Source organism: Hyla sarda, chromosome 8 (assembly GCF_029499605.1).
Source record: "Hyla sarda isolate aHylSar1 chromosome 8, aHylSar1.hap1, whole genome shotgun sequence".
Classification (NCBI taxonomy): Eukaryota; Metazoa; Chordata; class Amphibia; order Anura; family Hylidae; genus Hyla; species Hyla sarda.
Window position 1 is genome coordinate 166,874,067 of NC_079196.1, and position 25,364 is coordinate 166,899,430.

At 36.7% G+C, this 25,364-nt stretch overlaps 1 protein-coding gene across 8 annotated transcripts in view; it reads right to left on the reverse strand.

Moving 5' to 3' along the window:
* RBFOX1 (RNA binding fox-1 homolog 1) overlaps positions 1–25,364 on the reverse strand; it is a 629,150-nt gene that overhangs the window by 232,120 nt on the left and 371,666 nt on the right. For all 8 annotated transcript variants that reach the window (XM_056536207.1, XM_056536206.1, XM_056536212.1 and 5 more), the window contains exon 2: positions 10,368–10,610. In XM_056536207.1, the coding sequence (XP_056392182.1) occupies positions 10,368–10,610 (243 nt within the window). The remainder of the gene's footprint in view (positions 1–10,367; positions 10,611–25,364) is intronic.

Here is a 25,364-nt window from a genome sequence, read left to right on the forward strand (position 1 = left end):
TATAGATGGGTTTATTTTGTCCTAACGCCCCTTCTTAAAAGAGGTGTATCTGATAAAATATATTTGAAATTCATATCTGGTAAAGATAAAGGCTTCTAAAAATATGCATGACTTTGTAAGGATAATAGGATACAAACTGCATGCTTTTCTTATGATATCATAAGAAAATGGAATATATATATATATATATATATATATATATATATATATATATATAATATTCTCATGAAAGACTTACTGAAGGTGCAAAATAAAAATTGTATAGCCCAATGGTACTAGAATTGTGCAAAGAATATATATCTCAATCACAAAAAATAATTCCGGTGATGGAAGTTTTTTGGTCTTATTTTCCCTAATTTTCAGTACTAGCAAAAAATTGCGTCTGTGATAGAAATGTTATAGACCTACAACTACTCTATGCTAAAACAATACAACTTCCATGTACGGCCTAAGTAATACCATCATAGACTGTCTAAATAATACTGCCAAACAACGCTTAAAGATAACATTTGACACAAGTGTAATTTAGGTATGCCCTGTTATGGCCTCATATCCCGGTTAGACAACAGATCTGATCTACATGAAACTATGGTTGGGCTAGAATATGTGGCTGTAGCAATGCATCTTTATTACATCTGATCAGAATTAGATACATCTTCTTTCTCTAGTTTGGACATGGACATCTCCTCCCATCTAACATTACATTTCTTCCTCTCCTATCCTTTGGCAATTTTTTACTCACATCCTTCCAATATGGAAGCCGTTTTCTCTGGATGAAGTTTTACTCTACCTTCCATTGCTCATAGTGTTAATTTCCATTCTCTCCTTTTCAGCAGTATTTTTCACTTTCCTTTCTTCTCTTGTAGCAATATCCTCCCCTACCCTCACTCTCCTAAATGTCCCTCATCTGCACCATTTCAGTATGGAATGGTGAATAATGTCCAAGAAGTAATATGAGCCACCAAAGGTTTGTGTTCTGACTTAGATTGGCTAACAATGAATGTCAAAGCATCCAAAGGGGATACAAGTGCAAAAAGCACATCTCACAAAAAATGCTAAAATTACATTGTGTGAACATGGCCTTAAGTGGTGGCCTAGTGCGAGCTGTACCAGCTGCTACACTGAACTTAGGCTACATTCACACTACAATTGTGTGATTCAGCTGACGCATTTGGCAAGTAAATTTTAAAATGGCCGCGGCCGTATCCCCGCCGGACCTGCGCCACATCCCATTCATTTAAATGAGCCGTCCAGAGTCAGATAATGACTCCGGTTGGCTTATTTTTGCACCCCATCCGGTTTGGTTGCTGGATTGAAAACCGAGGTCTGCCGTGGTTTTTCATCCAGCAATAAAACTGATACAGTGCAAAAGATGAGCCGACCAGAGTCACTATCTAAATGGAATGTGGTGCGGGTCCAGTGGGAAATTGCTACATCCATTTTTTCCCTCTCTTGGTTCGGCGACCACTACATTAGGGTGATCCTTCATTCCCTGAATAGAAAGAACAACCAGGCAGAAAACTATTATAATAATATGGAAAGACGCATAGATTTAACCTACAAAATGCCACTTGCTATCAGCATCATTTGTTGTTACATATTCAGCAAAGTACAGTAAAGTCAAACTGCACCTTTCCCTTTCTTAAACAGTAAAGTCTTTTTATCTGGTGGTTAATAGGATAGTCCAGAACATGATGTCTGCTGAAACACATCCATACAGAAATAACAAAAAACCATAAAAGAAAATGCTCTATGGAATAATAGCAGAATTATCTATTTAAATGTTTACCTAATTATAAAACGTATCGCCATTAGTCACTATGTAATATCATGTATTTGTTTCATTTAATATATTATTTTAATGCAGACACTGCATTCCCACACTCTGCCCCACAAGTACAGTGGAGATTCAAGCAAATTGATCTGGCAGCTTTGATGTAGTCTCAGTGGATGAGAGCTGATCCATGTTGCCTTGCCAACATGGATGCCATTTTCTTCTGACTCGTCTCAGATCCAGAGGAATTTGTGTACTTTTATCTGTTTGCAAATAAGGTTTAGAGCAAATCTCTAGCAAATCCCCTAGAGAGGTTTTGCCAGAGCAGAAAAAGCTAAAATTCTCTTCCTGCTCACTGTTAACATATCATTTCATTCACTGAAATAGGATCATATAGGAGTCGATGTGAGCTTTCCCTCTGCTCTCCATTTTGACTTTCACAGACTAGAGGGGAATTTGGAAGAAAATAAATGGTCACCTCTCTTATCTTTGTAATAAAAATAGAAAAGTTTTGAGTGTGCAACCAACATTTGTACTAAAGTGTGAACAAAATGTACTTAGGTCCCAAGGAACGCCCTTGGGGCTGAGGTTAAGTATATGGATAAAAATCGACAGTCATATACAGACAGATTTAATGCAAATTACTATACTAGAAATGTAAAGGAAAAAACAAATACCTTACTAATACCCAACCATACATATATAAACATCCAAATGACAATGGACAAGAGGGCTGGTGCTGCTGGTGTTGCACCGCAATTGTGCAAATAGCAATAAAAACATGATTTGTACTGCAATTTAGGAAAATTGCAGCAAAAAAAAAAGGCCAAAATGTGGTAAAACTGACCAAAAATTTTGTACTTATGCAACATGTCAACAGCATAAAGATTTTAAGTCTTTAAAAAATACCTCAATTGTAATCAATCATTGTTTCCTTATGGAAATAATTCTCTATAAACCACACTTTGAATAAGAAAATGCATCAAAACTGCATGTAGTGTACATTGACACCAAACCACTTACGAGTCTCAGCAGTGTGATGCTAGCCAGGAGAAGAGGTTGATCTTATGAGGAGATTTGCAAAATGTTCTGAATGCTGGGGCAGTGGAGTACCCCTTTAAAGCCTGTGGGATACGTTGAACTTATTTATTATATTGCATAGGTAGTACTTGTACAAATAGTATGGGTCTACAGTTCATTTTAGTTTCCTGACTGTGAGACTCCAGTTTTTTACAAAGGCCCATGAAGTTTTTTTTTTCCTCTATGTTCCAAATAAGTTCAAATTCAGGCCAAATTCCAGAGCAATGTTTTATATGATGGCATGCTGATTTCCCTTCTTATATTCATATTTCAGATGCAAAGAAACTACACTATGTGCCAGCTTAATGGCTATGAGCTGTACATATTCTAGTGTGAATGGACCCTTAAAGGGGTACTCAGCCTCTAGACATCTTATTCCCTATCAAAAGGATAGGGAATAAAATGTCTAACTTCAGGGGTCCCGCCGCAGAGACCCCACATGATCATCCTGAAGCACCAGGCGTTCGATTAGAAAGTTGGCAGCTGCATCGGAGACTTTTGACGTCACATTCACACCCTTTGTGATGTCCCGGCCATTCCCACTCAATGCAAGTCTATGGGAGGGGGTGTGGTGGCCATCACGCCCCCTCCAATAGACTTACATTTAGAGGTAGTGACTGTGACATCACTAGGGGGTGTGACATCAAGGTGCATTGCTAGTCATCAGGCACGGAGCGAAGTCCGCTCTGTGCACCAGATGACTGCGGTGCCACAGGAGAGATTGCTGGGGGTCCCAGCGGAGGGACCCCCGCGATCAGACATCTTATCCCCTATCCTTTGGATAGGGGATAAGATGTCTAAGGGCGGAGTACACCTTTAAGTCCTTCACTCCCCGACAGCATTGTCTATAGAAATCATCCAACTGTCCTATCTTTATTGCACATCTGTAGAGTCTAAATAAAATGGTGACGTATGGCGCTTGGCTATCTTTGTCAGTCCCGTAAGCTTACAAAGGTATAGCAATTCGTGGGGGTCCCAGTAGTGGAGCCCCCAGCATTCAGACACTTTTTACCCATCCTCTGGAATTGGTGACGATGATAACTGTCGAAAGGGATTGTCCGGTCTTTTTTTTTTTTTAACCAATTGGCTCAGACTGTAGCCAGTGATGTACTGAAGTTTTTTTTTTTTTTTACTGGACAACCCCATTGAAATGTTAAAGCTGAGCTGTGATTGGTTGCTACGGGCAAAACCAGACAATTTCATTTTTTATTGTTTTTATTTATTCATTCCACTGATTTACAGTATATAACCTATATGCTAATGTGAAGTCATTTTTTAGAACTTACATTTTACCTATGCAGCATATGGTCAGCGCTGCCTGTGCCGCCATCATCCTGTCCAATGATATTCATGATATGCATGCTCCTCTGCCCCTCAGCTGCTGTTCCTATGCACAGTGATTGATAGAAATCTTGTCAATCTGTGGCTGGAGGGTGGACGCGTGCATACCATGAATATCATTGCTAGCAGCATCGGCCACATATTGCAAAGATAAGATGTAAGTTCTTGAAAGCTACTTTGCATTTATACAATTGTGACAGACCAATGAAATCCAGTCTCTACTTTACGATTCATATTAAAAAGGGTAACATAACTCCTGGATACAAACACACACACATATATATAGATATAGATATGTATATATATACACATATATCTATCTATCTATATATATATATATATATATATATATATATATATATATATAATGTTCTTTAGGCACTGTCTTTGCTATCTATGGGGCAGCAACGTATGACTGTTTCAGTGGGAACCTAGCCTTATGCTCCATATATTGAGTAAACATGAAACAGATTACACATTAATCAGTCTAAGGCTGGGTGTGCTCACTAAAATTCTGTACATTGCACCCCCCCCTCTATAGACAAGAGTCAAGCGTGTATTATGTTTACAGTATATACACAGACAGCCAATTTTTCATAGACTTTCATTGAGCACATTTTGACATTAAAAATATAACAGTTTTTAACAATTTTTCAGCTATATTTTTCATGGAATTGTACGATGTGTGAACCCAGCCTGATTAATTTGTAGTCTGTGTCACGTTCACTCAATATATGAAGATTCTATATATACATTCAGAAATTGATGTATTTCCATTTAAACTCACAAATGTTACAAAAACCAAGGTATTTTATATCTATGTTATTCCTTTTTTTATATCATAGGCACCATCACTCACATTCTAAATATGAAACCTACTGTCATTATTATCCCACTCGTTAATATTTCAGTATTGTTAAACCGAGCCCAGTAACAGCACTGGATCTGATATGTCATGTATTTACATTCAGGGAAAAGGAGAAAGAGATGTTTTTGCCAAAATAAAATCAGTTCATTTCATGGACTATTATAGAATGAAGTACAGTAAATAAGCAATTTATAAAATCTATCCATGAATGCTTCATGAATATTCAATACTTAAAACCGCACCATACGGGATAAACACATTGCAAGACAAGGGTCACACACTGATATTTAGAACTATTTGTCAGGCTTACAACATAAGCTTACTTTCATTAATCTAGGGAGTATGTAGAAAAGTGACAGAACATCTGTAAGATGTGGATAAAAAAAATTAAGAGGCTTAGACAAGATGGACCATTTTAATGGAGCAAATGCATCTATTGTCAGTCTTTCTAAGTAGACTGTGGTATCACTGAACCATATCTCATGAGTGGTAGTGGTGACCACAGCCTGTGATTGAAAAAGCAGCCACTTCTTGTGTGTCGAGACAGCGATCAGATTTACTGTAGATTTGTATTATCAAAAAGTTCCTTTACCAAATCAAGCAGGATGTTTTTCTGCTTAAAAAGCAAAGAATGGCAGCAGTTTTTGTGTTAAAGGGAATATATCAGTTCTACATTAAGCTCAGAGTTGTAGCCATGGGTATATAGCTGATACTTGTTACAAATGATACTTGTTTTTTAGCTTATGACTGTTTGCAAAGTTATAAAATCATGTCTTGCTTCTAAGCTCAAGTGTCATAAAGGAATAGCTGGGATGAAATAGGCACCACTCTTCACTCTCCCTCCCCTCCCTGTTCTGCATGATTCCATTCCAGGGCTCGGCACTGAAAGCCAACAGAGAGAGAGAGGGAAGGACGAGGCATGCAAGCCACAGCTCTGCCCTGCCTCTATGACATTTAAGTTTAGAATGAAAACATGATTGCATAACTTTTCAAACAGCCATCAGCTAAAAGACAGGTATCATTTTATTTATCTATTATCTGTTTGAGCTCAATATGAAGCTGACAGATTGAGTTGTCTCATCATTATCATAAGCTTCATATTTAGCTGAAATGTAAATTATAATTTTTTTGAGGGGGTGGGACTGAAAGGGTTTGTTTTGGGGAGCCTTACAGACAGTTAGACATGCAGAGAAATGTGCATGGTTTCCCATATAATATTATTCTGACCTATACTAGTTCTCTGTGTTTACAAATTAGTTATATATATATATATATATATATATATATATATATATATATATACATATATATATATATATATATATATATATATATATATATATATTTATATATATACTTATTTATGACTGGCAAATAATCCACGCAATCTGGATGTCTCAGAGCTATTAGTTCTAAAAACAGGAGAGAAGGCGCTCCATAGGGTAATACCACCGGAGATGGGGGGAGGGGAGAGTAAAAGCTAATTTTAAACTGCTCACCCTGGGTGGTTGTGTAGCCTCATACACAACAATGGAAATCGCTTGGATACAATGGTCCATCTGCGGCCCTCCTGCTGCACCCTATACTGAAGCCTTGTCTTGTACCTATCAGAGCTATTAGGGCCTTTGGATGCTGGATTACAAGAATTTTTATGCATCTATGTCATGAAATTATATATACATGTATACCAAATGAATGAAACCAGGGTAATAATATGTTGTATTAACAAACAGATGTCTTGGGTCAGATATTTCAATAAAGTTAATGGTTGAAAAAAAAATCTGTATTATAACATCCCTGCATGCACAAGCTAAATACAAGATGTCTATTTATATACAGCACAAGAGATTAGCAAAATTTTAAGAATGGTTTTGGGACAAATAAATCTGACTAGTCAGATAAGTTTTGGATTTAGATCCCTATTTAGGTTTGGAAGTGCCCCGATTGTACTGAGACTGCCTATGAGTATTACAGGAGCAGGGATTCCTGCCAAAGGTAGGAGTCCCTGCTCCTGTAAAGTACACTGAGCAGCTGGGCCAGGTGCAGAGGGCCTGGTCCAGCAAATGTAGTGAATAAAAACTATGATGCACGCAGCAACACTGCTTACCTCTAGGCCACTCAGTGTACAGGATCAAGGACAAAATGAATCCATACGAATTTACACACAATTCAGATAAAAAAAAATCAAAAATATTTCCAAAATATGGATCTGATTTGATTTGTGTCCCCCTACAGCACCATTACAGAGCAATTCTAAGTAGAGTTGCTTATAAGGATATTTTCTTCTCAATTGGTTTGGAAAGTACTGCAACAGACAACAAGATAATGTATTTCTCATGTGTTTTCTGACTGCTCAGATTAGTTGGTCATTTTACAAGGAGTGCATTAGCAGGCTTTTCCTATGACTTCTAGACAATATTTTTTCTTTCATTGCCTATCTGCTCCATTCACAATAGATTAGGAAAGAATAAGGTAAAATAAGTCGCCAGCGTCAGCTTAGTGAAAAAGCATCTGCTGAGTCAAAATATGAGACGCTACTTTACAAAGGTAAATTGCATAGAAGGCAAATACCAAAGGCAATGACAAGAAAAGATACTTTGCTGTGATATTAGGTGACTTCTTTTATACTGCATTACCCCCTGCTGCCTTAATACCTGGTGCTTAAGAAAGACATTTGAATCCTGCAGCCACCAAAGCACAGAGAATTAGGAACCTGTCTTTATCAGTAAAATATATTATTGGATAAGGAAAAGATGTTTAACATATCAAACAGATGATGTGAGTGAGAGAGGAATTGGCTGTTAGAAGCAGAAAATAAACCCTCGAAAGAATTTGATCTTCTTATAAGGAATTAGGGCACATGAGCACTGGATAAGAGTAATCATAGTTCTGGATGTATAACATAGTAGTATACAGTATATCACGACATGTTCATATGTCCAGTACCTATTTTGGATTTTCAGTGAGGGCATATTAATCCTATTGACATGCAGTCAAAAAAAACATCAAAACAGTTAAAGTAAAGGCTGAAGATATTGAAATCCCGGCATGCCTTTATTGTTATTGAAATGCAATGGGTTAAAACTATTTCAAAATGTGTAACAAATCTGTATGGGATGCTAATGGGTACGTTTTTAATGTGGGGTACTGCCTTTATTGCTGCAATATTTGGATCTTCCACAGTTCTATTAAATCAGGCCCAGATCAAAGTAGGATCATACAGTGGTCTTGTTAAAAGGGTATTCCCTATTATTAATTCAGGATAGCTGATAACTGGGGTTCTGACCATTATTGCCCCTATCTATTCTGAAAATGGGGAAAATATACCCCAGGAATTAATGGAACGTACTGTGCATAGGCAGCCAATTACTTTGTTTTTAATCTCTATTGGGGAGAGATTTATCAAAACCTGTGCTGAGGAAAAGTTTGCCCAGTTGCCCATAGAAACCAATGCGATCACTGCTTTCATTTTGCAGAGGCCTTGTTAAGAATAAAAGAAGGGATCTGATTGGTTGTTATGGGCAACTGGGCAACTTTTCCTCTGCACAGGTTTTGATAAATCTCCTGTGGTTTTCAAACATTACCAAGCACTGATCTCAGCAATACTTAGCAAGTCCTATAGTGAATAAATGGAATACTTTCTGTGCATGTGAAGTGCCTCGCTTCTCAGGATCAATGGAGGCCCCAGTGGTAAGACCCCCCCCCCCCCTGATCAGCTTGTTATTCCCTATCCCAGTGTTTCTAAGCAGGGTGTCCATGAATTGTTGCAAAACTACAACTCCTAGTATACCCAGACAGCCTTTGGCTGTCCTTGCATGCTGGTAGTTGCAGTTTTGCAACATCTCGGGGACACACTGGGATAGGGAACCCTGGTTGGGAAATACTTCCCTATTCTGGGAATAGAAGATAACTTTATGTGCAGGGATCAACTATCCAACAAGCAAATTAAAGGAAAACTGTCACCCGTTTACCCGTTCAGCCGTTCACCCACACTAAACCCAATACACCGTGTTTTAGTGTGGGTGAACAGGAGACCAATGTGGGGTCACTGACTACCTTCAGTCTGGCACCTGGTCCCTCTGAAGATCAGCCTTTATCTTCTCTGAATTGCGCGCTAGCTGAATTTGAATGTCCATGGTCACTGGTCACGTGACTGCTTGTGCTTACTGAGTGCTCACATGACCAGCGGCCATGAATATTCAAATTTCCATGGCGGCCCTGCCTCCAGTGTGCAATTCAGCGAAGATAGAAACTGATCTTCAGAGGGACCGGGCCCTGGACTGAAGGTAGGTATCTTAGAGATCCTGTATTGGTCTCCTGTTCACCAGCACTATAACCCAGTGTATTGGGTTTATTGTGGGTGAACAGGATGACTGGTTTCCCATAAAACTAGTTCCTATAGTCATCTACTCCTTTAGATATTTTAAGGTCATATTTATATTGTCAGCTGCATAGGTCTTATAAAAGCATATAAAAATTTAATGAAAACCCAATACTGAAAAAAATATGACAAAAAAAAACACAATTTAAACCATTCAATTCAAAACAAACCTAGAAAAATTTCCTAAACCTGTTCTTTTCTTAAGAACACCTGATGTGTTCCGAGTAAACTGAAGTTTTGATCAATAAAGTGTTGTCTTTCTCTCAGTTACACCACAAGTGCCTGTAGTCCTGTCTGCTCCACTAACTTCATGGAACCAATTATCTGTCGTAATTCCTTAAAGTGAAGTTCTAAAGTCAAGCCCGGTAGCAGTATTTTTTAAGTATGTTCCCTAACTGCGAGTAGTAGTGTTATGACTGCTTAGCACAACACGAGCAGGCGAGCCTTTGTCTTACTAGCCTCTTGACTCTTGATTCTCTTTGCTTAGTTTTATTCGACACATAAATACTCCTGTATTTGGCGCTTTCTGTCCCTTTTTTCACTACATTATGATGGCACCAGGTATTCTGAAAGATCTTCAAAACATTGAATCGGTATCATTCAGTAATGATCCCATCAATCACAGAAACAGTAGTAAGAAGATCCCAGCACCCACCAAGTTGAATGCAATTCACATCTTGTCATAGTATTGGTGCATAATGTATGCGTTTCCAACTTGGTGAGTGCTGGGATCTTCTTACTACTGTTATCATTGGCTTTGAAGCCACCACATACACCACAACCATTGCACTTGTACTGACACTTGTCTACTATCAAACAAAGAAACATCCCAATATAGTGAGACATGGACTAAATAAATCAGATCATCACAACTCAAAAATACACTTGATATTAAATAATACTATCATTTGGTATTGACTTACTGTTGCTGTGCCAGAGACAGTTTGTGCGTTTGTATCCGTAACACTCTGTTCAGAGTGTGTCTGCGCCGGGGTGTAGATACTTAATGTGTGCTCTGGAACTGTGGACTGTCCTGTGTAGTCTGGAGTTTGGTGAGGATGTGGAGTTGTATATTCTGCCGGAATACCATTTTGTGGGGGAGCAAACTGAGCAGAGGCGTAAGTTTGAGCCATTGTATCGGGAGGTGCTGTAGCTTCCTGATTACCCTAAAAAGAGAAATGCAGAGACATGTAAGATTTGACATAGCAAACATAATAAAATAGAGAAGCACATTATTAACTGACAGAAATCAATATATTAATATACAACAGACTGGTACAGGAGGAAAGAGGACCCTGCCCAAGAGGAGTTAGAAGGGAAGGTGAAGAAGACAGAAGACTAATATGGTATAGTTATGTAGTCATCACATTAATCCTGTAAGTATCATCACATTAATTAAGTGTTAGGTTTAAACTTAGATATTGAGGAGAAATCATACCGGTCAGACAATTCAGCACATCTGCTATCATTTGCTTGGCGGGGAACTGGTGCAGAACTGGTGCTGAGTTTAAAGAGGAATTCAGCATGGAATTTAAAGAGGATATCTGGAGGAAGATCAGTACTACAATGACTAATGGTCTGGCTCTCAATTTTCCTTTACAAAAATGATGTGTCAAATTAGCGTCAATTCCACATTCCCCTCCAAATTTATTTAAGCAGGAACTATAAAGTCCCTGTGACTTCAATTGGCTTTTACCTGCAAATTGCACCAGAAGAATAAACATGTTCTTATGATACGATTCCTTAGTGTGAACAGCGCAGTGGAATGACCATTGAAGTTAATAGAACTTTTATTTGAAGAAAAATTGGAACTGAATAGTAGCGCAGAATTATGCAAGTAAATTCTCGTCAATTCCTCAGTGTGAGTATGCCCTTGGTGAGATTAATTCCTATTGGATTAAAGAAGCTATAATATTGGCAGTAAATCTATCCAGTTGAATGCCCCTTTAATACCATGAAGGAGGAAATAAATGTCTACCATGCTTCCCCTTATTACTTCAAATCTAAAAACCTTTGTATTCTTACAGTGTCAGGAGTTGGCTTACACCATACCTGTTAATGATATAAAAATCCTATATGACCAAGAACATTTATAATAGTGGAACCAATTATGCTTTCTTCCTATCTTTCTCAATCTTGCAAAGGGCATTAAAGGGATTATCCAAGATTAGAAAAACAGTAAAAAAACATTTTCCAAAAACAGCTCCGCACCTGTCCTCAGTTTGTATGTGATATTACAGCTTAGTTCCATTGAGGTGAAGGGAGCCAAGTTGTAATATCCGAGACAACCTGAGGACAGATGTGTTGCTGTTTTGGGGAAAAATTGCTTTGATTTTCTAATCTTGGATAACAGCTTTGACAACTGTGTTAGGTAAAAGGAGCAATGCCCATAAAACACTCCATTATCACACATTAAATATCGACCTAATGTTCAAGCTGAAGACCAAAGTTGTTGAGTACTAATATCCATTTCATGTTATGATATGAGAACATTCCTGCAGTAAAACTTTTTTTTATTACGTTTAAAGAAAAAATAACTGTTTGGTTTTCCTTTAAATAGGTATCTGAGTAATTTCACTTCAAGTAGAATTTTACCTAATTATATCTCAAGGCCTTAGTAAAGGAACCTCACAGGTTGTTCATGTGCCAGGTGGCAGCCCTAAAGTCACATCAGTACATCATAGTCTTTATTACCACAATAGCATGTGGCCTTTATGACTGCAGTAGAAAATGATGTTTTAAACTCATAGATTATTTCTTTGGTAAACAAGTTGTTTTGTCTGTGAGTGAATAACCTGAAGCATGACATTTAAATGATGATATAAATATTTCAAAGACAATAAGATTGTATCTCAATGAATGTGCGCTCGGCTAATGTTTAATATTTTACGGTTTCTGTGCCACAAATGACAATTAAAAAGTTGACTTCCACAACTTTATTTCCTCACAGTAATAAAGAATGGCTTTATTTTTCCAGATCTTAAAATTTATAATCTATGATTTATTTTCTATTGTAGAGAATGCAGAAAAAATGTATTTCTTTATTGTTTGTTTTTGTGATTTTCCCTGATAATATGTGCTATCTTTATGTTACAGATTGCTATAAGGAAAGCTGAATATGTGCATATTATTTGCTGTTTCATATTGCCCCCCCCCCAGGGTCTTTTTAAAATATCAAGTCCTTATACAGCCAAACGCCCCCGCTTTGATCCCCTGCCAATATTGATTGTGGAGTGCAAGGGGTTAATCAATAAAGACCAGAGCTTTCTGTGATCCCTAGCATTAAAAGAGACTTGTTATTTTCTGCTGTTTTAAACTGCATGAATAAGTATATGTTATAACGCCATTTGTAACATTAATTTTTTCCCCATTTTTGTTTGTGCTCTTTATTTAGTGTCATTTTCTACATGCATGTTTCTGGCATTTATTATGTCCTATCAAGAAACCAATAGAAACAAACACCAGGGAATAAACACTGTACCCAGAGCACGATGAGAAATAAATAAAATTACTGACCTAAAAAAAAGCCAGATGAATGCCACCAAAATGTTTTGTACATAGTATATTTTATACTCCACGACAGATTTTTATGTAACATCTAACTGCAATGTTTTGGGGAACAAAATGCAAACAAAAATACAATGAAAAAACATTGAGGATGTGTGCAGAAGAAGACTGCATGGTCCATCTAGTTTGCCCTTATAACCAGCCTAAAGTAGAAAGGTCATGATCATACATAGTTTTTTGTCCGATCTTTTTACCAACAAAAAAAATTGCCGTTTTTAAAGCCGTATTTTGCTAATAACTGTAATCTTTTTTTTTTTTTAAATAATGTTTGTTAGATAATACAGTACGTGTATTACCAGCCATTTTTCAATTGAGTTCCATTGAACTCGATAATAAAAAATTGTGGATGGTTTTGAGCACTCTTTTGGACTGTAAAACAACAAAATAACAGACGATTTTTGGTGCAAAAGAAAGGAGGGAAGTGTTGTGTGAACATCAAACACTTCTCACTTTCACAATGTTTTGTTGGAAATAATAGCAATAAAAAAAACCCACAAAACTAGCTCACTTTTCTTGTGCAGGTAGAAAATAAAAGTGTACTTGGCCTATATGGTCACCTCCAACTTATTGGCTGGACTAGTTTTCACCAGTGAAGCCCAGTTTAATTTCATGTTTATATAAATATTTTTGTTTACAGTTATACTTTCATAACAATATTACTAATATCCATTTCATATTTTACACCAATGAATCACCTTCTACATACTTTTTAAACATCTACTGAAAAAATGAAACCCACGTCTATGAATGCAGTTTTATCTTCTCAGCATTAAAGATTTATAGCACAAATTTCTCCAGACTATAATGTTTTTGAGAAACAGCCAAGTTAAATTAGAAAATATAATTTCAGAAGTGCTTAGTCAGCTACTCAGATGAACTGGCTGAGATGATGTTAGATGTGACTTCATATATTGCTTGCTCACATTCAAGTTCTAATTTTGCCTTATCACAGAATATGCATATTCATCGTATAAAAATGAATGCATCATTTTCGCACATTATTGGACTTATTGTACTAATGACAGATTCCTGTGTAAGGGATTTCATGACATTTATAAAGGGCTCCATTTAAGCTATGTCATTAGTTTATTGCTGCTGTTATCGCTGTCCTTTGTACTGGAGAGCTGCAGTAGATATAGTAAAAAGAACTTGTAGAAAGTAATCAAATGGAAATTGATCACGTTTCTCCTCATTATTGATTTTTTAGGAGGTGAATGACCTCGACCTACAGTGGATATTAAAGGTATATTCCGGCATCAGAAAACTATATTTAATTAAGACGATCACATCAAAATATGTAACTTAGTGATATAATGTTCTTACAAATTGTACTGGCATTAGGATACTTTCGCATAATTCTCTTTTGACAGGAAGTTATGTAGTATTTTTATTTTCAACAATCTAACCCAGGACAATGCATCATCCTCTGCTGGATGGAGGAGACATGGCTGGATCTTGTCTCTTAGCTCTAGCCCTGTCCCCTGAATGATGTCACCACTTTTATGAGACATTTAAGAAGTATGACATGTGTAAACAGAATGCTGCCTTGTGATGAATGATGTCATAGGCAGAGGAGCAGACAGGGAATTAATAGTAGGTGCTGCAACCTCACTAATTAGATGTTCTGCAATAGCTCTGGGCAGGGAAAATAGCAGAATTGCTGTTCATAGGAAGTAGGCAGGATGTGGGACTGTGAAAAAATGGCTTTGGTTTTCTCTTTGCTTCAAAAATAATTTTCCAGTTTTAATTTTTCTTGCCAACACTCTACTGTGGACTGACTAGAGACAACAATCTCCAAACAGCTGTCTACAGATGGGTAACATTACCTTTCAGTAGAAATTCTGGCTTGGCTATTGAAGTCCTGTTTTAAGACCTTTTTTTTTTTTTAGAGGAGCCAAACATTGACTGTCTGGGATGTTGTGTCCAATAAGTGGGACCAGAAAGAAAGCTATTTTCCATCTGTGAGAAAGCTACTATGCATATACTATATTGGCATGATTTTCAGAGTTAGAACTTTTATTATCGGACTTAGGAAGTCGAATTCATAGGAAATATCAGTCTGCCACTGGTATTAAAGGATCAATGAGTACAAAGCCTGTGCATATATTCCACTGAAATTAATGGATTTCCAAGCTGAAGGCAGTTTCCAATAAGTATTGACTATATAGGGTGTAGGCACATTTCATTCTTATTCAAAGCCTTTAAAGATAGAAGGAACAATACCTACTATACCTTCTGTAGTGAATTCCTATTTTAAATTGCTACATAGTATGGAACATAGGAGACAAAACAACCTGATATATATATATATATATATATATATATATATATATATATAATTTAAGCTGTCACATAGAACATTTCTTTTATCTTTACCCCTGTATAAAGATCCCTCCTTCCTTTAATATTTAGAATGATTACATAAGTACTCCAGCAGATGTCCCCACTGTCTGTTAATAGTGGAGTCTTGCTAAAATAAGGAATGTATATGATAAGCTGCGGTTATTAATGAGCTCCTGGCTTTTACATAATATATTTTCATTATTCACAGTCCGGGTCAATGTATAAAAACTAGGATAATATTTTGGTATAGTTAAACCTTCAGCATCTGGACAAGATGCTTTGTAAAACATTAGGAATTATTTTTACCCAGACACCTTGTAAAGGGTTAAATGCCGTATGTTGCTGGCATCATATCTGGTAAACTATGCATGTGAATTTGTGGTGCTGTTCATTCTGGGAACTGCAGCTTAAAATGTCATGTGGTACAAGTTTATTAAGTGCAATACATAACAAGAGATTGTTGTAAGTAAAGTGTCTCTTTACATAAAAATTGAACAATGCGAAGGCAATACATTTACAGTAGTGTCTAAGCTCAGCAGCATGAAATCTAACACAAAATATATCACTCAGCTTAAAGTGTCCTCCAGTCTACATGTACATCCATAAGCAAGACGCATTTCGGGTATTTTCCTACCCTTTTTCAATTGCAGATGTGCAGACACATCTGCAATTGAAAAAGGGTAGGAAAATACCCGAAACACATCTTGCTTATGGATGTACATGTAGACTGTCTTTTACAATAAAGTATTGTTTGATAACCAAAGAAACCCATCCTTGCTTTTTATGGGATAGCGCCATTTTGGAGTTTTTTTTCCTGCTTTCTATAAGAATAGACAGTGGCTCATGCATCAGAATTATGGTGCACTTTAGCAACATCCCTTTAACCGAAGTCACACCTCTTTTGCTGTGGGCCACATCCCTTTTGTAGTAAGTTGAGGAGGTGTCTAAAACACATAATAAATGCAGTGCAAGTAAGACAGTTTTTGGCACAAATTAGGCCACCTTTCTGTCACATTTGCAATAGTGAATCAGGGCCTATATGTGTTTTCTTATACTGTATAACTCCTCTAAACCAACGAGTAAAGCAAAAATGTTCACAAATATAAATACTGATGTTAGGGACTGGGCATTTGGGAACATGTGGTATTTACCTATCTAGGCTAATCTGCAGTTTTGGTTTAAGGCAGATTATTAAATCTGGGCAGTAGTGTATACATGTACATACAAAACACAAATAGAAACTGAGAAATGCAGTAGGTGAAATGAAATGGTTTAATGATAGCATTTACAATACTACATATGCCTGTGTGTATCAAGTATTACTGTGTATGTGCATTAAGCAATAGCTTAAAGAAGTTGTGCCATCTATTAAAGTTGCCCTAGCTGATCTCAGAGGGTAAAGCCACTGGAGCCCCCTACGATCTTGAGAATGGAGAACCCAGTTTTCTGTTCGAATGGACTGGAAGGACACCGTTGCCCATCTATTCATTCTCTATAGCAATGCCCATTTGCTTCCCAATGCTTTGTTCTAATGGGACACTGTGGTCTCAGCGGTCGGACCCCCTGTAATCAGCTAGATAGAGAATTACTTTAAGGGCTTGTTCACATCTGTTTAAAGCATTACCATGGTTCACCTTAATGATAAGAGCACAATGGCACACCCAATGGAGGTGCAGGATCTGTTAAATGACGAAAACACATGGCCAAACTTAGTGAACAGCTAAAATTTGGGCGAGTATTTATCAAAACATGTGCCGAGGAACAATATAGCAGTTGTCCATAGCAACCAATTAAGCCATAAAAAAATAAAAGAAACAATCATATTGGTTGTAATGGGCAACTGCTCCCCTGTTCCTTTGCACAAGTTTTGATAAATCTTCCCCTGTTTCAATGTGTTTATCATTTCTATGGGTCAGATACAATTCGTAGTGATACTGTACATGTTGCCACTATATATCAGCCTGTGAGGATGTAAAACTAAATGGCAATACAAAGCACTGTGTAGTACAAGGCTAGAGCGCAATATGTGCTTAGTTAGATAAGCCTCATTTACATACATGTGTACAATCTCTATAAACCACTATCTAAACCTAAAATATGTAGCGGTTTTAATGGTTCGAAACTTTAGCAAGCCTATACAGTCTGCAGCTTATGTTCTGCCTCTGAACATAAGCTGATAATGGCATTATATAAAGTTATATCGGCGTCAAGCTGTATTAATAGGAGTAATTTCAATGCTTTTATTTTATTGGACTAAATTGGCAGTTTTAGGATATTGAAATACAACTCTAATTTTTGCTGAATACAAATATTATATGGATGTTGGCACCGATTCAGCAATTTTAGCAAGTTGCTGTATGGTGTCTGCAGTGGTAAGTGCCATAATAAAGTGGTACGTTTCGCCTTAGTATCTCTATTAATAACATTTCCAGGTGCACCGGTTTGCTGACATTTTCAGTGCTCATTAAGGTAAAGGATATTCAATGCTGTTCATGTTACAGGGGGAAAAATGAAATTCTACTTTCCTGTAGTGTTAGGCAAATGGCAATCAAACACATGTCCTTTATGTTTTCCAAATTAAAAATGTGCGTGCGCATTGACTTTGACCTTATTCAGATTCGAGAATCCTGTTAAACTCAGCGCGGGAATAGATATCAAAGAATTAGATGCTTTGTGCCAAAAATACCCAGCATATAAAATTACCATGTGAAACAGCCATAAGGAAATAGATTTTTCACCAGGAAATAGATTTTCTAAAGTTATCTTCTGTTATGTTAAATGTGACAGCTTGTGGAAACCACATTTACACCTATGCGCGTAGCAAACAGCGGCAGAACCATTCAGATCGAAAATAGCAGAATCCGTCTAATTCAGGGTTTTTAGAATGGAGATGTTAGAAGTAATTCCTAGCAGTCAAGTGTATGTGTGTATTTAACTAAGGTGTCATCTTGCTAAGCAACAGTATACGCCATCTGGACCTGATTTGTTCTTGCCAGAATTGGACTCCGGATATTTACTGCATCATATCTATGGCAATATATAATGCAGTTGAAATCTACATCCGCTATTTGAGGTACTTTACCGAATACATTAGTACAGTTAATTGGAATCTCTTCTCTTCATATTCTCAATGGCTTTCCCTCCATGCAGTTCAACAGTAAACCATAAAATGTTTTCCAATGTATTTCTTATGTGACAGTAAATAAATATATAATGTCTGAACATGTATAAGCCATAAATGTATGACTTACACAATGCATTTTAAATTTATGGATTCCATAAATGCATTTTTTTTACTCCAGTAATTCTGCTCCGCCCCATGTGATGGTGTTCTAGGTTAGAGATGAGCGAACTTACAGTAAATTCGATTTGTCACAAACTTCTCGGCACGGCAGTTGCTGACTTTTCCTGCATAAATTAGTTCAGCTTTCAGGTGCTCTGGTGGGCTGGAAAAGGTGGATACAGTCCTAGGAAAGAGTCTCCAAGGACTGTATCCACCTTTTCCAGCCCACCGGAGCACCTGAAAGCTGAACTAATTTATGCAGGATAAGTCATCAACTGCCGAGCCGAGAAGTTTGTGACAAATCGAATTTACTGTAAGTACGCTCATCTCTATTCTAGGTAACCAACAGTAAGGAATGCATTTGTATATTTATTGTAGTATGAATACTGTGAGATAACAGTTTTTTCGGCAATTGTTTCAGGTGTGCATAGACTTTTCATACTCATTACTCAATGTGCAGTGCATGTTTGAGAAATAAAGAGGAACACCTGAAATGTAGCAAAAAACTGAGCGTTACATTGGGATGGCTTGTGATGTCTCCATGGACTCTGTATATATGCTGAGATTATCAATGCCCTGATACACAGTGGTATGTTTCTTGACTTTATGAAATGCTAGCATGGTCTATGTACCTGACATTTGTGGAAATATGATGTAATGAAGATATTATCACATGACGGTCTAACACTAATTTGTGGTAACTAAGAATTTCAGAGTCTGTGACTGGAGGAAGCCTTGTTTGAGTGGAGCCAAACCAAATAATTGGTTGAAAGAACACTGTGCTATATAAATCAGGCTCTGGGTAGCAACCCACTCCATATACCTTTTTTCCCATCACTGGTGGGCACCCTATTAGAACTATTTTATGTAAACAGATAGCAATCTATCTAATATTTAGACAACGTCTATCTGCAATTTTTCCCTGAGAATTCAGATGGACTATTTAAGAATAATAAGTAAAATAAAAGGCTAGTGCATCTTCAATATGATAATTTTATTGTAGTTATTTCTTCAGCGTGGTCTAGTAATGAGGATGAGTGTACCTGTCACTTTCAAAATAAAAACTTTTGACATGTCCTAAAGACATATCAAAAGTTTTGATCGGTCGGAGACTGAACACTCAGATAACTAAAATGAGTGATGAGAGAAATGAATGGCGGAATGCTTCTCTCCCCGCTCTCTGTCTATAGGACTTTGGCATTGCATAGACTTGCATCATAGCTCTGTCTTGGTCACAAGGTTAAGAGAGAGATAGAGAGGAGAATATGCTAAGCATGCACTTCTCCAGGTTTAAAGGGGTACTACGGTGGAAAACTTTTTTTTTTTTTTTAATGAACTGGAATCTGTTTAACTTTCTGGCACCAATTCATTAAAAAATAAAATAAAGTTTTCCACCCGAGTATCCTTTTAATCTAGCAATAGGATGAGGGCTAAACACTCTATTCCTTCAAAACTTTTGATATATCTTTACAACATATCAAAAGTTTTTGAAATGACTGTGTCCATTTAAAAAAGATGATGGTCTATCTCTTGCTTAGGGTTACAAGGGGTAACAATGAGGAGTATGACAGTCTCCCAGCTGTCATGTATCTTAGGTTCATTCCCATTACTATTAATACTACTAAAACTAGTATTCCCTCAATATAGTTAATTATATAAAGTGTCTTAAAAGGTTTACAGTATATTAAACTGTATGCTGTTACACAATCGCAACATATGACAATGCTATTCTTTATTTTTGGTGGTCTATTTAACTATGATTACTTGTCCCAAAGACACGAATGAACAATTGCCAAGATGTACTGTACAATGCAAACAATAGTACACTATGTAATAATGTGGCCTACATGCAAAATATGATAAGACTTTTGCTTTATATCTGAATGATGGAAGATTCTACTGTTTATTTTTTGAAAACCCAACATTTAGCAGTGTCCTGGGGCCAGCAAATAAGGCTTGACCTGTTGAAGGGAGCCAAGCGGGACATGTGTTCCTAAATAAACCACTTTATCAGGACCAGAATACTTAGACATAGTGCTAGGATTGCATTGGACACAAAAAGTTTAGCTATATGACTGTGTGAGCCAACCTACCACCCCTCATGTCAAATATTGGTTCCCATCACTACACTGCCAACTATTGACACTCTAATGACGTCACATTGCCAGTCTGGTGAGGTCACTTGTCAATACCTAGGGCTCAGGGTACTGTCAGAGAAGCACTTACATTTATGTATAAAAGCCATAAATAGCTAATGTGGAAGATATCCCGGTTGACTGTGAAGCCAAGACATCAGTATTACAGCATCACTGTGCTCTTTAATTACAACTGAGCTATTGAGAAGAATATAATATACAAAGGAACAACCACATTAAACTATACATACATTTTTCTCAATGGGATTCTTTTCAGAAAACGTGTTTCTCCTTCATCTCCTCCTCCATCTAGACTCGTTGCTGTGTTGATGGCTTTCATTCACCAGTACTGGCTTTGTGAGCTTACAATGAAACAATCTTTACAATGAGCACGCTGCTAACTTGCCAGCACTTTATAAACAAGTTATTCATGGTGCTGAGAATACTTGAGCGCCACTATTTACAGTGGTTAATGTTAAGTGTGTCTATTTGACTTTATTAACCTACTTTTTCTCATCTTTTCATAGCTTTTAGCTTCCATCAAGAGTCAAGATGAAAAAATGTTAAAAGAAAAGAGTATTCATGCTTGGAGGAAAGGAAAGGAGAAGTTGAAACTAGCTGTCATACAATGTAGCCATTAAATTCTCATTACTTTCCTGCAAAGCTAGCACTTATCTAAGCACCATGACATGGCCTGCAAAAAGACCATAGCATTTTATATCTATAATAAATGAGGGTTTAATTACGACCTCTACTTCTCCAGAGAACCTATTGGGATTTTGATATTGGCTTTTCTTGTTACACACTAGCAATTTGCAACCTTTTATATACAATAATACATGTATTCAGATCTGAACCCAACAATTTTGTCAATGGAATGTTCATACTACTGTTCCATTTAGCCAAAGCTTTTCCTTTCTTTCTCTAATTAGTAAAATAGCAGTTACACTTCATTGATTCTATGCTGTATGGGAGCGGAGAAGAGCCCAATCCTGCAGCAACAGTAACATCCTATATGAAACTGCATTAATTAGAAACCTGGATATTTTCCTATCTATCTGTCTATCTATCTATCTATCTATTATTTATCTATATATCTATTATTTATCTATCAATCAATATATTTAATTCTATCTATCTATCTGTCTGTCTTCTGTCTATCTATCTTTTACCTATCTATCTATCTGGCTACTTTCTATATATCTATATATCTATCTATTCCTATCTCTTCTACATATCTCTATCTCTTCTATCTATATATCTTCCATCTATCTATCTATATATCTATTTCTATCATCTATCTATCTATTTCTATCATCTATCTATCTATCTATCCACCTATTCCTATCTATTTATTTATTTCTATCTATTTCCCAAACCTAAATTCTGTTCATCTTGTCCTACATTTATGAAATCCACAACATGGTCATAGACTGTGGCACATGTATTACTTCTTAAATCAAATTAGTGTCCATCTCCTTGGAAGACAGATACAGAATTTAGTTTACCACTAATATTGATTTGGTAACCCCCATCCCTGCATTGAGGATAGACACCATAACAGAACAAAGATCTTTTACCCTTCATTGCCCCATGGGAGCAGCTGAGCCATATTACACCATTAGGCAAGGACAGATTTACCTCTCCATCTGCTACAAACCCAATGTAAGTATGATTTCATTTGGTCACATGACACAGGCTCTGTGTGACAGCTCGGTCAGTCAGCCATCAACCAAATGGGAATATTGAGAGGTCTGTCACATTCTGCAGCATATCCTCCTTCTCTTGAACCCTACACTTTCAGTGATACTCTTCAACCTTCTGTGCATCTACTCTATTGACACAAGATTTCAAGCTTCAACAATAGGAATCTTATCTACGTTGTAACACCAAGTCTTATTCTACTCACTGTGCCATTGAGAGAGTAATGGATAAAATTCTATAAAAGAAACATGTATATCTCCTAGAAATCATTACATCAGGGGATCAAGTATTAAGGGGATCAGTATTATTCGTCTTAAGGGGATTTCTGTTTAACAGTACATACTTTAATAGCTATATGGTATACTGCAAATTTCAAAACTAGTTTACTATTCACAAATAAAATATGAAGTATTTCCAAAATATGGCCATTCAGACAGGTGTATTGTACCTGTATTTATCTGTTTTACAGTTGTACTATTTCAGTTCTACTTAACAACACTTATAGTACCAAATATTACTAGAATTTTTTCTTTTTCTGCCGGAAACATATTTCAATAGTTAACTACAATACAGAAATCCCACCCTACCCACTGATAAACCAGTCCCATAGTGGTAGTAGTAGTAGCAGCAGCAGCAGCTGTAGTAATTGTAGTAGTAGTAGTAGTAGTGGTAGTAGTAGTTTTATTCCTTTTTATGAAAGCAAAACATATACACATATAAGGGAAGGAGAATGTCACAGTTGATCAGATCAGTTATAGACATGAGTGAAAACCACAAAAGGTGTAAAAAAAAATGGGCCCCAAAGATGTAATGTAAAGCTCCTAACTTTTTATCAGTCTTAATACTGATGCTTTCTTATGTAGAAGAGGGACCTTAAGGTCTCCTCAAGCACCACAGCCCAGATATGATGACTCTGCATTCCTTATTACTACACCCTGGCTGGGCCTTACACCTAGTGCAAGTGTTTCCCCCCTAATCCACCAATAAGGGCATTACTTTTATTTTGTCTATGATTTAGAATAAAAAAAAACAAAAAAACTAAGCTTTAAAAAAAGCAAAGCTTGGCTGTATCAAGCACCATCTCTGACATACCAGATTTAAGTTTCCTATCATAGGTGGATCGGCTAGTTGCTGCTTGATCTTGATTTAAATTTGAATTAAATAATAATGAATTACATTTTATCTATATAATTAAGACCTATATATTTGTAATGTCTATAAGCTATATGACAGGTCTGGGATTATTATTGCTAGATTAATATTGTATTATTCATGTCTTAATTGTACACAAGGCATAGTAATACACTGGATTCTACAAAGAGTGCATATTATATTACATGTATCCTATGTACTAAAACTGAAACTGGGCTGGAAGGAAAGATAAGATGAAGTCACAGCTGGAGAGCCGCAGTAAAGTCAGCAGCATCTGACTCAGCTTTTTTGGTGAAAAGGCAATTAAATAGAGATGGTTATGTCAATAAATACCGCTCGCCGTGGAAAATATATTTATGTGCGGATCAATACACTACATTAAATGTCCATTTCACTGATTTGGGCAGTGTCACTTTTTCTCAGACACCACAATAAACAAATAACAAAATGGCACTTAGTAATGTTAAATACAAACTGTTCAACTGGATCATACTGTATGTACAGAGTGCTGTATATAAAATGGATCCAGATTTATCACTAACATGTGAATGAAATTCTGCAATTATCTTTTATAATGTAATAATAGATTAAGCCTTCTGTATACATTCATGTTGTATGGCAACATCATTCGATATCTATAAGTCCATAGACTACCTCTGTAGGCCTTGGATTTGTTTCCTAATTCTATTGGACTATGGAATAGTGTTCCATCACATACCATGTAATGAAATTATTCTTGAAAGCATTCTTTTTAAGGAAAGTATACAGTGAAATAGAGAGACAACATATAGCATCATACAGAGTTCTCGTGAGTCCTTGATTCAAAGCCATTCATTGCTGTACAAGCTTTGTACACGTGGCTCTGCAACATGCATGAGGTCTTATGATATTAGCTAACTGTGTTCACTTTAGGCAACAAATATGCTAAGCTGACCATATAAACAATCCACTGCACCTAATGATGTATAAAGGGTACTAAAACAGTCTTTGATGCTCCTTAAGAGGGTGAATGATTCATTGAAGTCACTATTGCTATTCACAGACACTATCATTTTCCAACGTTTCGGACCCACTGGACCGTTATCAAGGAGTCTGTGATAACATACAAACCCAAACTAGTGACAGTGTATGCAGCCAAGTATGTAACACTAGTAATAGATCATTTACATACAAAATACAAGGGCTGTATAAAGAGAAATACACTTATGCTTAATCAATGTAATACATGGGTATTGGCCCAGGAATGAGCATACATGATATTGGCCCAGGGAATGAGCATACATGATATATGAAGGTTGTAAGCCACAGTAGAATAAAGTGTGTGGCTTATTAGACGACTGATAGTCATGGAGATCATCTCTGGGGTAAACTACTATCTAGGTGTGGATGTGTATAGTTATGCTGGATACTCTTGCAAAGAGAGTAAAAAGTTACCAAGGCATAAGGGTAAGTATTGGAATAAGTGGGTAAATGTCAAATAGAGTGAGCTGTACCCTAGATACAGATGGACACAATGCATAATGCGTCACCTAGCCTATGTACAACAGGGGGAACCTATATAGTCAAAGATAAAACTACACACATGGTAGTGCATACAAAATACTAAAAGAGGGAAAGCTGCATGAAATATCTATTCTAAGCAAAATAATAGTTAAAACATAAGTAAACATAACTCCCCCTGAAATATAAGTACCTAGGCATCTTCCCTTCTTTTACTCCCTAAACACAGTTCATCT